The 16482-nt window shown below is 43.1% G+C and overlaps 1 protein-coding gene across 6 annotated transcripts in view; it reads right to left on the reverse strand.

Annotated features, from left to right (window-relative positions):
* Positions 1 to 3264: 3264 nt before the first annotated feature.
* PLD1 (phospholipase D1) overlaps positions 3265 to 16482 on the reverse strand; it is a 227981-nt gene continuing 214763 nt past the window's right edge. For all 6 annotated transcript variants that reach the window (XM_044384107.3, XM_026498587.4, XM_048214773.2 and 3 more), the window contains 2 exons: positions 10035 to 10152; positions 3265 to 8418 (listed from right to left, as the gene is read on the reverse strand). In XM_044384107.3, the coding sequence (XP_044240042.1) occupies positions 8194 to 8418; positions 10035 to 10152 (343 nt within the window). In that variant the 3' untranslated portion in view covers positions 3265 to 8193. The remainder of the gene's footprint in view (positions 8419 to 10034; positions 10153 to 16482) is intronic.

A 16482-nucleotide genomic window follows, 5' to 3' on the forward strand; every position in this document is an offset into this window, starting at 1 on the left:
GTCGCGCAGCGTGAGAAGACCCGGGGCTCGGGCGGGAGCCTGAGGTGGGATCGCCTGAGCGTCGCGCAGCGTGAGAAGACCCGGGGGCTCGGGCGGGAGCCTGAGGTGGGATCGCCTGAGCGTCGCGCAGCGTGAGAAGACCCGGGGGCTCGGGCCGGAGCCTGAGGTGGGATCGCCTGAGCGTCGCGCAGCGTGAGAAGACCCGGGGGCTCGGGCCGGAGCCTGAGGTGGGATCGCCTGAGCCTCACGCAGCGTGAGAAGACCCGGGGGCTCGGGCCGGAGCCTGAGGTGGGATCGCCTGAGCGTCGCGCAGCGTGAGAAGACCCGGGGCTCGGGCGGGAGCCTGAGGTGGGATCGCCTGAGCGTCGCGCAGCGTGAGAAGACCCGGGGGCTCGGGCGGGAGCCTGAGGTGGGATCGCCTGAGCGTCGCGCAGCGTGAGAAGACCCGGGGGCTCGGGCCGGAGCCTGAGGTGGGATCGCCTGAGCGTCGCGCAGCGTGAGAAGACCCGGGGGCTCGGGCCGGAGCCTGAGGTGGGATCGCCTGAGCGTCGCGCAGCGTGAGAAGACCCGGGGGCTCGGGCCGGAGCCTGAGGTGGGATCGCCGGAGCTTCGCGCAGCGTGAGAAGACCCGGGGGCTCGGGCCGGAGCCTGAGGTGGGATCGCCTAGCCTCACGCAGCGTGAGAAGACCCGGGGGCTCGGGCGGGAGCCTGGCGTTGTGAAATGGAGGAAGGGGAGCCGCCATGATTTTAAAGAGTGGCCAGTCACCTGCAAGCCAAGGAAAGCGTCAGGCCTAGTGAGAGAAACACTGAACATGTCTTTGTTGAAAAAGCCAGCGGAGGTACAAAAATAGGCAAAAGGAACCTGTGCTTCAAGAAGTCAGGGAGTTGGTAGTGACTGGAAGGGGAGGGGAGGGAAGGGGGCTTCCCTTTCTCGAGTTGGGTGCTGCTGAGCTGTGTATGTTAAGTTCCTGAAAACACACCAGGCTGCCTATTTATCACGGAGGCACTTTCTGTAGGTATGTTGTTATTCGTAAAAGGTGTGAATGGACCAGAGGTAGGCCAGTTTAGGGGGAGGGGCCGGAAACCAGCTGGCAGCAGGCCGCAGAGCAGCTAGAGTGTGAAAAAGGAAAAACGGAATACGCCGAAGAAGCTAGACTCTATCAGTTGTCTACTGCTGTGTCACAAACCATCGCAGAGCTTAGGGGCTTATGACAGTGACTGTTCCATTTGCTTATAATTCTGTGGGTCAGCCATTTGGGCTGGGCTCAGCTGGGCGGTCCTTCCGCTGGTTTCGGTGGCAGTTGGACTGGGCCAGGGTGAGCTAGCAGGGCCTCACACCCAGTCAGGTAGTTGGTGCTGGCTGTCATCTGGTCCTCTCTCTTGCCTTCGTCTCTCATCCTCACTTGGTGAGAGCATTTCAGGATGGTAAGAGTGGACGCTGCAGTCTTCCGGGGGCGTAGGTTTGAAAGTTGTATAGTGTCATTGCCGCCACGTTCTATTGGTCAAAGCAAGTCATAAGCCCCGCCCCGGTTTAACAGTAGGGAATGGGGGGCGACTGTGGGGACCTAGAGAGCACATGCCTTATCTTAAAGGGACAGCTGTTCAGCTCCAACAGGAATTAATGCCATGTGTCCCATTGTTCCTAGACATTCTGATTTTGCGTAGAAGTCAGAAATCGAAACATGTGAAATCTATCAATTTTTATATTTAGCAACTAATTCACAATATTAAACATTATATGGTCCAAATAATATGCCTCTGAGCTTGATGCCGCCTGTGAACCTTGAACTTATAACCTCTGCCTCAGATGATAGCAAGACTTTGAATAATCGAGACTATCATTCTCCGAATAAAAGTGGAAACGAATTAAAGAAATCCACACTCTCTCTTTGGCCTGTGGGGCATCAGTCTATGACTTTTGGTTTATTTCCATAGTGTAGGAGACCAACAATGTAAGCATAATAGGAATTTGGAGAAAACCACCTTTTATTTCCACCCCTTAGACACCTCTCTCTGCCCTCCCTCCAGCTTAGAACCTCCACTTGGAAATTATTATTTTTATTTTATTTTAGTTATTTTTTAAATTGAAGTAAAGTTGACATACAATATCCTTTTACTTTCAGATATACATCATAGTGATTCAACATTTTTACACATTATAAAATGACCCCCCAAAAATCTAGTCACCATCCAGAAATCACTATCATTTTATTGCCTTCTGGAAGTGAGAAAGAAGTCCAGACCATGGGTGTGGGTATGGGGTGTGTTGTCCTCTCTATTCAAGATGGCCTGCCTCACGTTCAGAGAGTAGATGAAAGGCATCTGCTGTGGCTTGATAGAAACACCTGTGTGCGCGGCATTGCGCTTTTACCTACCTATCTCATTGGCCTTCACGAGTGAGGCTCTATTACCACATAATCCTCTGAGAGGATTATTTGCTGGCAGAGTCCCACAGCTAGCAAGTGGCAGGGTGGAGCTTGGGGGTGAGCTCTCTTGAATGCTGAAGCCCATGCTTTTCCCACTGGTGTGTGCTGTTCAGCCCCACACCTATCCCTCATATACCTGGGTGTTGTATGTACGCCCCCGGAGTCTTGAAGAGGGGGTAAAGGACAGTCTCAGGGCCATGACCATTCCTGAGTATGTACCTCCAGAGCTGTTGAATGAGCTGAAACATGTCAACTGCTTAGAAGACGTCCTGGCCAACAAATTCACTCATGATAGCTATTACTGTTATGGGTAGTAGTAATATGGCTGTTTCCTGGTTTCTACTCTGGTGTCCTCGAAGACTGACATTTATTCTATTTCACCCTAGTCTTTGCTGTTTTCTCCAGCTTGGTAATTCCCCTACTTGCGCCCAAATGCCTCCTATTTCAGGCACTTTCTTAGTTTGAGAATGGCAGTAACTTTGCACTCTCAATTCACTAGAATGTGGACACCAAAAAGGCCCACCTGCTCTGACTCGTTCACCGATGCGCCCCAGCACCCTCACTAGCCTTCCTCAGTATGTGCTGACTGGAAGCTGTCTCGGTCTTTTCAAAGAAATCCAGCACCTCACTCTAGCATCACACCTCACGGGTCAGAGGCCTGGGAGAAGCAGAGGACGCTGAGATCTGAGGCTACCTTCGTGGGGGCCCACGACTGGGGTGTGGGCGGGGGCTCCACAGACACGCTGTTCCGTCTCAAGCTCAGACATGCAGCACTCTGGCTCTCAAGACCCCGGTGCAGAGCAACGAATCTGGTTTTCAAATAAAGGGACACTGCTGATTTCACACTTTTAATGATTTAATTAATGAATATTTACATTTTTAAAAAGCGGTTAAGGAACCAGGCACAGAGAGCATTGATTGTGAGGCAGAGAATGGATACATGGACCATTTCCAATGCTTCACAGATGGAAAGTTCACGGGAAACTGAGTCTTCCTGAGTTCACAGTTCTCATTCTGAATACAAACCCTCCAGCCTGCCCATCCTCATTTTCTAACACTTTAGTTACAAACATTGTCAATGTATGCCGATGAGTGCTCAGCTGGGAGACGCCTGCTTTAGCTGACAACATGTCTTTCCAGAACCAAAACCATGTGATTTTATTCCTAAAAGGACTTGACCTTGTTCTTCAAATAAATCCATTGTAGAATGTTGGGCTCTGGGATAGGGAGACTTGAAAACCTTGTTAGGGAAGAGATTAGAACTCACCCAACTCTGTTTGGTTGAGGGACGCTGTCTGGACATTCTCTGCTACCTCTAGAGGAAGGACCAGTAGGCTTTTCTTAAAGATGGTGAATATTTTAGGATTTGCAGATCATTTGGTCATGAATGCATGGAAATGAATGGACGTGGCTGTGTTCAAATAAAACTTTATTTACAAAAACAGGAGGCCCAGCCTTGGTGTGCCAAGTGCTGCAATAGAGGTGAGGCTAGAAGCCTGAGTTCTGTCCAGATTATGGAAATATTCTGAATGGATGTTCCTTGTCAAGTATTTTGTGTATGTGTGTGTGTGAGTGACACGTGCTTCAACTGCAATACTTCGGCATGAAGTTTTAGAGTGGTTTAGGAGAATATCAGTACCTTTGGCCCAGACTATTTTGTGTGAAGAATCCAAGTAGATCTACATTAGGAGGGCGGGATGTTCTGTTTCCTAGTGTGCAGCAGAATTAGGGTGACATTCACTCACGTGCATTTATCAAGAATAAAGTGAACAACTATAGTTGCTTGGGCAAAGAGGAAGTGAGCAAGCACCTTGGCTGGACTGCCATCCTAGTCTCTGACTTTACAACCTCCAAATGCTTAGCGTGACACATTTTCATGTATCGTATGTTTGATTACTGTTCTTAAGTTACAAATTAAAAATAGTATAAAGGAAAAATAAAATAACCTATAAGAAATTAAGTCATAAAACATTAGGTTCCTTTAATGAAAGCTTCTAATCTCAAGTCAAAGTCAGTGCCATCTCGCATGTGAATTACATGCCGTCTGGAATCATTTTATGGTACCTAGCCACCCCCCTAAAAATAATTCGAATCCATTGACTTTTCGCCTGCAACTTTCTGAGAGATGCTGATGAATTCTTTTTCTAGTGCTTTTCTAGATTCAAGAATTTCTCAAGGCCCACCCATTTGAAACCTCCCAACTGCCAGTAGTAATTGGCCTCCAAGGATCTTCCAGGGAAATAAAAATGTATTCCTAAGCACACTTCAAGTCCTTTAGCCTTTGCTCATTTTATACAACAGAGTAGAGAGGGATGAGGAGACATGAAGGACCCTCTCTGCCCCTGCGTAGAGGGTGACAGACATCAGAAAACGCTCAAGGGCCGTATCAAATCAGGGATGTTCATGAGACGATTACCTCTGGTAAAAAATAATAATATTTTGTCAGTCACTTAAAAGGGAAGTGAAGCTGAAGATTTGTTGTAGAAGCCTCATTTTGTCTTTTCAGAAACCCTCTTCTTGTCCTCTAGGATGGTTTACATAATAAGGAGGTGCCCTGCCTGGGGACAGAGGCCGAAGGAATAAGGGGTGAGGAGCTGCAGGACGGGGAGGTTCTTCTTGAAGAGCGTGCAAACCGGGTCTGCCCCTAGTCTGACGGCTGCAGGAAGGCTTCTCCGCCCGCTGTTTTCACCTGGGAGACGATTCGTTCATGATACATCACAACTTCCCAAGTTAGCACACAAGAGATGAACTGCTCACGTTTTTGACCTACAGATGAAGTTTTCTTCCAAAGGTGCTACTAAAAGAAAACCAATATTTTGTTTTACGATATGCCACTCAATTATCTAGCGACCGCCTCTCCGAGCCTCTGCGCGATGCCTTACAGGTGAGAATTAAGAACATCCCAAGGAAGGGCGAGTCACCGAGTGGACACTTGATACCCAGCAAATGCCTGCACCAGACCTGCTGTGTTGAGTATCCTCCAACGACTGAGCTTGGACAGTCCGGACAGTTTGAGTGGCTATTCGACTTCCTGCCAGTCCTTTTGTATAATCATAGGATTTTCCCTTCTTGAAAATAAAAATTATTACAGAGATTATCAGAGTATTGGGTACAGCATTTATAGGCATTTCAGAAGATTACAGTTGACTTCAAATGTGGAGCAGATTCATAATAGCTTTTCAAGGCTTTGAATCATTTGCATTTTAAAGTTGATACCAGATATTGCAATGTTAAAGATAAACTATTTGAACTTCTATTATTAGGTAATAGTGGTGTCAGAATGATGGCTAATTAGACCATGCAGTACACCTCGTGTCCACACCCCATGTGACTTGCAGAATGTTGCTCTATGTAAGCTGCTGTTGCAAATAGGCCATTATTGCATAGAATCTTCCAGAAAATCCACCCAAGTAAAGCTGGTAACCTCTCTCTTTGCAGAAGAACATCTTGCCTTTCAGAAGGTGCAGTAGAAAGGAAACTGGCCCCAGAAACCAACAGTAAGATTTCTTGCCTGAGATGCCGTAAGTTTGTCATTTCATTAGCTCTCTCCTGCACCTCGTTTATTCACCCACCAGTTACTGAGCACCTCCACTGTGCCCAGTACTGTTCCAGGCTCTGAGGATACACTATGAACAAAACACAGCAAAGTCCCTGCCCCGGGGAGCTTACATTCAAACAGGGGAAGACAGATGAACACTTAAGTACATGATATCACGGTGTTCAAAGCAGCTTAGAGATATCCTGACTGAAATCTGTTTACTGCCTCTCCTCACTTGTGGACAGTGATGACATCAAGAGAGAGGCTAGGAATGGACCACAGCAATTTCACTAGTCCTGCCTCTACCATCTCTCAGATGGGTGAACTCAAGTGCGTCCTTCAACCAATCTGGGCCTCAGTTTTGTCATCTATAAAATGGGGAGAGACTGGACTAAGTGATTTTTTTTTTAAGAGAAGGGGACGTTTTAGGCTTTTATTTTTCATGGTGTTAGGAGAGCATTTTGCACAAAAACAAAAGCCAGCGTGTTGACTGTTCTATAGTTTAAAAAATATTTAAAAGTAAACTATTAGTAATCCTTCAGTATTCCACATCCACTCAACCCTTTAAATGCCAATCTAAACTTCATAAATAGCAAATGTCTTATTTACAGCTGCTGTAGAATGAAGTTGTTTTACCACCTTCAGCCATCTGAGAAATTATTTATTCATAAAGCATAGTCCCACCTCATTTGTGAAATGTTCTCTAGGTGTGAAATCCTCTCCTGAGTGTGACATTCTCTCCTACTCACCCAGGTTATTGACTTTGTACTCCTGTTTAACCTCTTCCTAACTCCATGAAAACAAAGATTGGGCCCTCGCTTTTTTTTAAAGAACGACTCCAGTGAGATTCTGTCCCGGGAATCCTTACATGTGTGATCAATGCACCTGCATCACGTTTTACGGGCACGGGCCTCTGGGAATGCACAGCAGCTCTTCAGGCTGGAAGAAGAGTTCCGTTCAGGAACGTAGAGCTAGGGTGCGCCAAAGGGAACGCTACTATTCAAAAAGGAAAAATGGGTTTCCAGAACGATTAGTAGACTAGGACAATGTGAATTAATGAAGATCCTAACCTCTTTGGAAGCCTGCTGGAATGTTCATGCATATTTAATGATACAAGTTAAATAGCAAGTATTTTGCAATCAATTAATTTTTCTTAAAGAAGGTAACATAGCTGAGAGCTGAATGTCAAATAAGGTTAGCCTTCTACTTATTAATTTCGTAGGAGTTAGGAAGACTCTGGTTCTCTTGAAAGACAAATTGCATTCACTGGTTTGGTTTTCAAATGTAGAAACTCAAATTTCAATCAATCCCGCAGCTAAGGATGATAGGAATTTTCCAGGACTATAAGGAATCTTCTTTTCTTGTCTGGATCCGATCCCCACAGCCACCTTGCAGGCTTCTGAAGGCTGCGTTCTTTGTCTCTGAGTTTCATCAGCTGCTGTGTAATGACATAGCCTCCATGTGTTTTCAAATTTGATCGGGTGGACCCTATCAAAAGACCATATCTTGTCATTGCCTTTGGAGGCAAAGTAAAATCTCTGCCTCAATAACCAAATTTAATTCCTTCCTACTGCTCTGTGGTGTTAAGATCTATAGTGTTGATGTTATCAGAAGCACCTAACATGGGCAGCTGTATACATAATGTCTACCCTGTCCTTTCAGTCACTGAACAGGGATAAGGACCACATCCTTGCTTGGGTGAACACTCCTACTTCAGGACCAGATGGGCAGGGGTATCCCCATTACTTTAAAGAACCTGGAAGCAGCATCACAACATCCTCCAGTTATAAACAATATCTTAAACCGTGTGTGTATGTACTATGAAGTGAGGGCAGGTGCAACAGTCATCAGCTGCATTCATGAGGGTCAGAGAAGAATAAGGAGGTTTCGACAATTTCTGGCAGCCTCCATCACAGGCACAGGTGAAGTTTTGTTAGCAAAGGAAATGCATTTTGGTGTACACCGTGGAATTCGTTGTTGAGCATGTGCTCCCAGTAAGAATACAGTCCCTTTTTCACAGGGATAAGCAGGAAGAGTTAGAAAGCCCACCTGATGTTCAGCGTCCTTCTATCAGTAGGACCGCAGTCCTGCCCGGCCAATCCAGGGGGTGCATGGGGTGGATCCCTGCGTGCACTGGGGCTGGCTGCGGCTCTGAGGATCTCCCTGAAGTCACTGTGTGCAGTGCACTTTTCAAGGTGGAAGTCCTTGAGCTGCAAACGAGTATCACCCTTAAGTCCAAACCTCTGTGGGCACTATGGCTTCTTTGGTTCCAACGGAAGGCAGTAGGCTTTCTTCAGACAGGAAATAAAAGGGGAATTGCACTAAGAACCCGCGGATCTTCTTCAGTTCTTCCTCAGCTCTAATGGGATCTTCCCTTGCCAAGATGGGCTTGGTTATAAAGTCTCTCAGTTGAATTAAATTGTGTACTTCATCATTGGGAAGGCACCGGAACACCTGATTAAAACACAAATAGGAAGAAACTAGGTCATAAGTTTAAAAGAAAAGATATCCCCTTTATGGAACACACTCATTCAAAGAGACAAAATCTTTGCTAGGTTTATGGCACAGCACAGACCTGATTAAGAGTTGCTTCTCTTATTTGGTACCAAGAAACCACTAGATTTGCTTCCATCAAAAAAAAAAAAAATCATAGACAGATCCTTCTAGCTGATCTACACAAGTCATTGCCTTCAGGATAAAGTCAAGCTAGTGGTAGGGGAATTCCACTGATGTCAGCCCACATTCAGGTTAGGATTTTGGATAATAATTCCTAGAATTTCACTGGAGGTTCTGGTCTAAGAGGAAAATTGCAGATTATATTGTCTCTAACTTTTTATTTTCAAAAATGTTCATATCTGTACTTCTACTTAAAGTTATCAATTCTACACTTATATTGCTAATTGAAAATGAGCTTCCCATGTCAGAATACTTCCCTCCTAAATACTTCGGCATGTATTAAGCATAAGAATGTGCCTATATAACCACAATAGCATTCTCACAACCCCAGAAAATCAATTCCAAGTCATTTACGATATGGTCCATATTCAGATTTATCCTATGTTCCCAAATGTTTTTTTATAGCTGCTATTCCACACCCCCTGCCCCCGCCATGAGGATCCAAAAAAGGCTGTGCACTGCATTTTTAAAATTGCATTTTAAAAGACTCCATGCCCATGACCTATTTGCTCGTGGCCTTGAGTCCGCAGTATGAAATAAGTCTATGTAGACTGTCATGTTTCATTAGGAATGATGAATTCTCCAGGCTGGAAGGGACTCCAGAAGTCATGAAGAACAACACACTCTTACTCAATTTCTCAAAGATGGTCAGCGGATCTCAGCTTGGATATTTTCTATGACAGAAAGCTGGCTACTTCACGAAGTAACTTGCTCCCCTTTTGGACAACTCTTAACTCTTGTACATTCTTTATCATAACCCAAGGATAGAACTTACCAAAAGATACATTTGGCCTCCCTAACACATGGAGCTGGTTTTAAAACACCTTTCCAAAATTAGAGATGCCTAACAAAGGACGTGTTTCGTTATTAGTAAGTTCCAGCATGAGGAAGGGTACCATTTACTATGCACTATGTGCTAAATACACTTAAAAGACTATTCTTTATTTTCATAACCACCCCAGTGAATATTCCTTCTGGTTTATAGGAGAAGAAAGGAGGGCTCAGAAAGTCAAACACTAGATACAAAGTTATATCACCAGCAACTGGGTGAGCTGGGTTGAACCCAGGTCTAACTCATTTTTGGATCCCATCTGCCTCTTCTCTCTGTGTCACTAGATCCGTCCAAAGGCTGGGTAACCACCTTTGCTCAGGATGGGATCCCAGAGTCAGATGAGAGATCAGAATGCCACTAATGGCTCTTCTAAACCATAATCCATCATATTTTTTGACACTGTTTTTTAATGTCTACAAAGAGGTATTTTATTACAACTAGGAAATATACTGTTTTTTTACACTCATTAAGAATACTCTGTACCAATAATATGCAGTAATAATGATGTGCTTTTGTGATATGATTCAATTAAAAAAGGTGGGGGGTGACACGCAAACCTCACCTTATCATAAATTGTAGCATTTCGAGCTGCCGTTGCAACCCACACCTCCTTGAAGAATTTGTCACTCACTGGATCCTGAATGTTTTCACTTGGGTCAGAAAGATAGCCAAGGACAACCCTGAAATACAAGTACCCTCCAAAATGAGTAACTGAGATAAAGAAGTTTGCTGCAGGCATTGTTTCTAATGGTAATGTAATTCAGGCACTCAACCATAGAAGTCCTTTTTTAAAAAAAAAAAAAAAAGAAAAAAGAAAATCAGAGGAAGCCATTAAAACTGTGTGTGTGTGTATATAAAACCTTAGTTGCAAAACAAAACAAAACAAATCTAAGCTGTTATGATGCTTGGAAGTTTTAACTGTTGGATAGACAGAGAGACCTCAGTTTAGTTCCAAGTGAGTCCTTGGAATTTGGCCAAAGCGGGTGAGAACTTTGGAGGATAGGGTTAATATTCAAAACATGGGCCAGGGGGCGCCTGGGTGGCTCATCTGGTTGGGCATCTGACTCTTGATTTTGGCTCAGGTCATGGTCTCGGGGTTCTGGGCTCAAGTCCCATGTTAGGCTCCATGCTCAGTGGAGTCTGCTTGGGGATTCTTTCTCTCCCTCTCCTTCTGCCCCTCACACTCCTCTCTCTCTCTTTCTCAAATAAATAAATCTTTAAAACACACACACACACACACACACACACACACACACACAACCCATAGGCCAGCAAATGTACTGAGCCCTTTCCAAGAACTGTCTCAGTAAATCCTCAACAATCTTATCAAGAAGCAACTATTATTATCTCCAGTTTACAAATAAGGGAACTAAGGCACAGAGAGGGTAAGTAACTTGTTCAAGGTCATCCAGCTGATAAGCTGTAGATCTGGGACTCCAGACCATCTGACTCCCAAACCTGTGCTCTTAACCGGGATGAAATACCCCTTTCTCTTCCATCTCTCCCTATTTCCCTCCCTTTCTCCCTTCCTTCTACCCTCCCTCCCTCCCTTCTTTCTCTTGGGCCAAGAACAATGCCAAACTCTAGGGTACAGAAATGAATACAAAAGACATGGAGCTTCTTTGGGTAATTAAACTTAATGGGTAAGATCAACAACGAATAAATAATTATCCTTAAAAAGAATGAAGTACTGTGATAAATACTGGGTGTGCTTTAAAAGTATGATATGGGAGTAGTCAGGGATCCCTCCCCCACCCTTCCTGTTTGCCTGACCCCACCTACCATCTTTCAGCATTCAGTGCAAGGCTTCCCCTTGATTCATGGCTCCCCCTTCTCCCATATCCCATTTTTCTCTCTCAGTCCTCAGAGATTTGAACATTCTTCTTTTGCTCCCCCACTATACTTCATATATGCTTTGTTTTGTCAGAACACCTGCAATACTTGACGCACTTTTTGTTTTTAACAGGCTTACGTCCCACATTGATCAGGTTAATTCTTCAAGAGAACATGGCCTGGCTACTCTCACATCCCCAGAGTGCTTGGCTAAAAAAAAAGCCACATACTAGATGTTGTCTGACTTGATCATATCTAAACAGCGGACTGGAAGCGAGACATTCTTAAGCAAAGCAAGATAAGCTTTAGAGGCCATATTGGAAAATAACCTCTAAATGAAATGAAAAACCCTTATACTTACAGAACACCTTGGAGGAAAAAAAAAATTCAACCTCAATCCTGTGAGGTACATGGTACATGATTCCCATTTTGCAGATGGGAAGCTAAAATCTGGAGACATACTACTAACAAAGCTTTCAAACGGAGATTTCAAACGGAGTCTAAAGTCCTTCCTCACATGCCTGATAGGTTCAAAGAAAATCAAAAAGGCTTATGTTACATTGAATAGAAGTGAGGAAATAGGTCTTAGAATGACTTTGGCTTTGACGCTGAGTGAAACTGGGACATATTGCAGACACTGGAGCAGAGGAGTGACAGGATCTGACTTACATACGAAAATACGGCTGCTGTGTTGAGAAGACAATGTGCAGGGCAAGGGCTGCAACAGGGAGGCCACTTGGGAGCTCCTGCAGTAATCTGAGTGAGAGATGGTGGGGGCTTAGACAGTGGAGAGGAAGGTAGAGTAGAGCCACAGGTTTTACTGACAGAGTAGCCATCTAGGCATACAATGTGAGAAGAAGTGATGTCATCAAGGATGACAACGGGGTTTTGGCGTGAGCAACTAGAAGAATGTGGTTGCCATTGGCTGACATGGGGAATTCTGTTGGTAGAGCCAGTTTGTGAGAGAAGACCAGAAATTCCGTGTTGAACCTGTTGAGACTTCCATTAAACATTCAGGGGTAATGCAAAGTAGGCAGCTGGAGAAATGAATCTGGACTTGGGGAGAGGGGGCCTGTCTGGAGATATAAATTTGAGAACTGGGGTGCCTCAGCGGGAGGGAAGAGGAGGAGCAGCCAGTGAGCCTGGAGAAAAGCAAGGGTGTCGTATCCTGGAACCACAAGCAGTTCACCAAGGAGAACTGTGTCAAATTCAGATGAGAACTGACCACTGGATTCGACAGTGTGGAGGTCCTTCTATGGTTACCCTCTCTGTATTTAAATAAATGTGGATTGACATTATTGTTCTTAATGGTTGCATAATTTCCCATCATGTGAAATTTCTTTAACCAATTATTTTATTATGACCTTTTGGATGGTTTCCAGTTTTTCATTATTCTGAACAATTTTACAATGAACGTAATTTATTCATCATGCATAATACTTTGTGAATTTATAGGACTCTTTCCCCAGAAAAAACTTTAGAATTAAAATTTACTTCAAGAAAGGCTCTTCCAACACAGACGCTGTAACCATGCACGTTCTCCCCAGTCATCCCCAACATGATTAATTCCTGAAAAAGCTCAGCCATTTTTACAAGGATAAAAGGACATCACATTTTAGTTTCAGTCTGCACTTTTCCCACTATCTAAAAATTCTTTAAAATAAATGGATTTGGCACCATGGGCTCACTTAGGATTTTTTAGAGTTTTATAACCTAAAAATTTTATTTCCACTTCAAATAATGTCTCCTTCAGACTGTAGAAGAATAACTTTAAAAATGGATTTAAGGGGTGGTGTTTGCACCCAGATGCTGGCTGTCATTAACACCCAAAGCAAAATCTGCACCAAATCTGAAGGACCGTGCAAGTTATGACAACACATTATAATAATACCTCTGATGGGGATCGGGTCTAACCAGCTGCAAACGTAGCAAAAAGAACATTTCTGTGACTTTGCTTTTAACTTAAAACAAGAGGTGACACAATGTGTCCACCAAGTTATCAGCTAAGAGCTTTTTTGTAGACTAAGTATTTAAGTAAGTCTGTAACAGGTAATTTTTAGTAATAAATTATTTTCCCTGTCAGTTTTCTCATGTTAAAATGCACAGTAAAATGAAATTCTCTGGATATGCTTTTGAGGACTAAGGTGAGGGAAAACTCACCTGATTTAACGTAGGTGTGTATAATGGGAATTATTTAATGATTAATGGTTTATGCATCAGTGGAACAGGAGGAAAACTGCAGAAAATAGTTCCTGTTCTCTCCATTCCTCATGTCTATCGCTTTACATGACTCTGAGCTCTACTTGGGTGGATAATGGTTTCTGTTGAGTGATGGTTACATCTGTAGAGTTGGATAATTTTCTAGGACTTAATGAACTGTTCGGCACATAGTTGCGACATTCAGTGCAGTACCCTGATGTTTGACGCTATTTGGAATTGATTTCACATCGAAATGTGTCTCTCTGTTTCTTTTCAAAAATAACCCAGATGGAAAATGGATTGAAGCTGCATTTTTTTTTAAGTGAGAAAATGGCTGTATTCTAGGCCTGAACATTATCTTTGAGAACATTTCCTAATAAAATCAACATGAGGTTTTTTGTGGTGCTTTTTAATATATTAGCTGTGTTTGCCATTGGGGCAAAGTGAAAAATGATTGTTCGCGAACAAATGCCTCTTTAAGACAGTCTGAAAATTGTCAGTGAATTAAGAGCACCTGAGAATATGGTTAGCATGAAATGTATAAGATCAGCATAAAAAAGTTAAAATAAAACTCTAATGATTACTGAAGAGCAACGCCCCCCAATAATGAAAACCCTAGAGCTTTATTAAAGAAAAATTCAAAAAGAATTTGAATAAATTGAAGTCTATACTTCGTTCCTCAAGAGGATGACTCAACATTATAAATACATTAATCTTTTTATATTAATCTATAAATCTACCGTAATCTCAACAACAGTAAAAAAAAAAAAATGAAGAGAACATGAATAAATAATTCTAAAGTTCATGTGGGAGAGTGAACGTCTAAGGGTAGGCAGATTATTCTGCCAAAGAATACTGATTTGGGAATTGGGGTGGCAAAAAGCAGTATTAAAGCACACAGCTATGATGATGAAACTGGTGTCACACTGGGATGCAAGTAATCAGATTATAACAGCACCCGATGCAGAGACTAGAGATGAGTGGGGCTATACAGCGACGCGGGGTATCGTAAGGAAGCACCGTATGTTAGAGCGGCGAGGAGTCCTGTACATCATTCAGTTCCGGATGATTGGAAGGCTGGGGGGGATGTTAGAGTCTTTACCTCATTTCGTACATTAAAATAAATTGCAGGTGTTAAATGTAAAAAGCAGTATCAAATAAGTACTAGAAGAAAATACAGTATTTGATCTTGGGTTGGGGAAACTATACTAAGCATGCAAGAAAAGGAGGGAAAAAACCTGGATAGATTTGATTAATCAGATTTTGAGTTTCCCCCAAATATTCTAAATATGATTCAAGGGCAATTGACAAATCAGATTTGCAACCAGTGTGACAAAAGAATAGCCTCGCATACACTTAAATTACTTATAAATCATTCAAAGAAAGGGAAACATTACAACAAAATGGACAGAAGACATGAATAGGCTAGGTAATTCCTAAAAGAACAATTAATTACTAGAACAATATGGCTAAGGAACACATTTTTTTGAACCCTCAAAAATGTAAATTAACATAATGAAATTCCATTTGAAATCCAACAAATTGGCAAAGATTAAATAAAATAATAGAACTCAGTGTTGGTAAAGACGGGAAGAATAGGCCCTTGAAAGCATTACTAGCGAGACAGCAAGAAGTTAGAGGGTAAAGGAAGCAGCACACTTTCTTTGATTAGAAATTCCATAGTTAGGATCTAGCTAAGGAAACAATTAAGAAGGTAAATAAGATGCTATCTACAAATATATCAACTTATTTATTTGTTCATTTATTTTAAAGATTTTATTTTTATTTTTTATTTTATTTTTTTTTAAGATTTTATTTATTTATTTGACAGAGATAGAGACAGCCAGCGAGAGAGGAAACACAAGCAGGGGGAGTGGGAGAGGAAGAAGCAGGCTCATAGCAGAGGAGCCTGATGCGGGGCCCGATCCCATAACGCCGGTATCACGCCCTGAGCCGAAGGCAACCGCTGTGCCACCCAGGCGCCCCAAAGATTTTATTTTTAAGCAACCTCCACAGGCAACACGGGGCTTGAACTCTCAACCCTGAGACTAAGAGTCACGTGCTCCACCGGCTGAACCAGCCAGGCACCCCCATATCCACTTTTTTATATCAGTGAGAACCCTGCTTATCAGTGAGGTATTAAAGGAGTCACAGCATACTCACATGATGTAATACAGTGCAGCCATTAAATGTTACAGAAAAATACTTAAGGACACAGAAGTATGTAACATTATTTACATAATAAAGAACTTCCCAGGACTGCAAGATCCTAATTATGTTTTTAAAAAGAAATACAGTATAGTAGTATACATGTACTGAACAAAGGGGAATGATATACAGCAAATGTTAAAGCTGCTAGCTCTGGGCGGTAGGATTACAGATGAATTTAATTTTCTTTTTGCTTAACGGTATTTGCCAAATTTTCTCCCACAAAAATAGGCTGCAATCAGAACCACCTACACCTTTATAATTATCACACATTTAGAAAGTTAATAAAGAAGCTCAGCGCTTTCAAGAGAATGCTTACGTTCTCACGAAACCGAAAAGACATTTATTTCTAGTTTATACAAAGAAATATTTGCCGCTTCATAGATGCTGCCGTAGGCAATCAGTGGGCTGATTAACAGGGTCCTAATTTTAATCTCTTCCCCACTAAACAAAGCAAATTAACACTAGAAGCTAATTGAAATATCAATGGTTTGAAAAAAAAAATCTTACCGGCAAAACAATTAGTAAGGAGGGCAATAAATACAGCCATAAACACCGTGAGGAAGTATTGACAGATTTTGAGGGATGGATTGGCCAAGCTCCTGGAGCAGAGAGAGCTGACCCCGCTCTGGAACTGAAGGCTCTGAAGCTTCTCTTGCTTTTGCAGAGCCGGAGCCTGGGCTGCTAGACAGGAGGGACATGGCGGCCAGCATTTGCAGGGAGCCCAGTGCTCATGACGCGCCTGCCAGTGCACCCGGTTCCAAGCTCTA

The sequence above is a fragment of the Ursus arctos genome, unplaced genomic scaffold (assembly GCF_023065955.2).
Source record: "Ursus arctos isolate Adak ecotype North America unplaced genomic scaffold, UrsArc2.0 scaffold_4, whole genome shotgun sequence".
Classification (NCBI taxonomy): domain Eukaryota; kingdom Metazoa; phylum Chordata; class Mammalia; order Carnivora; family Ursidae; genus Ursus; species Ursus arctos.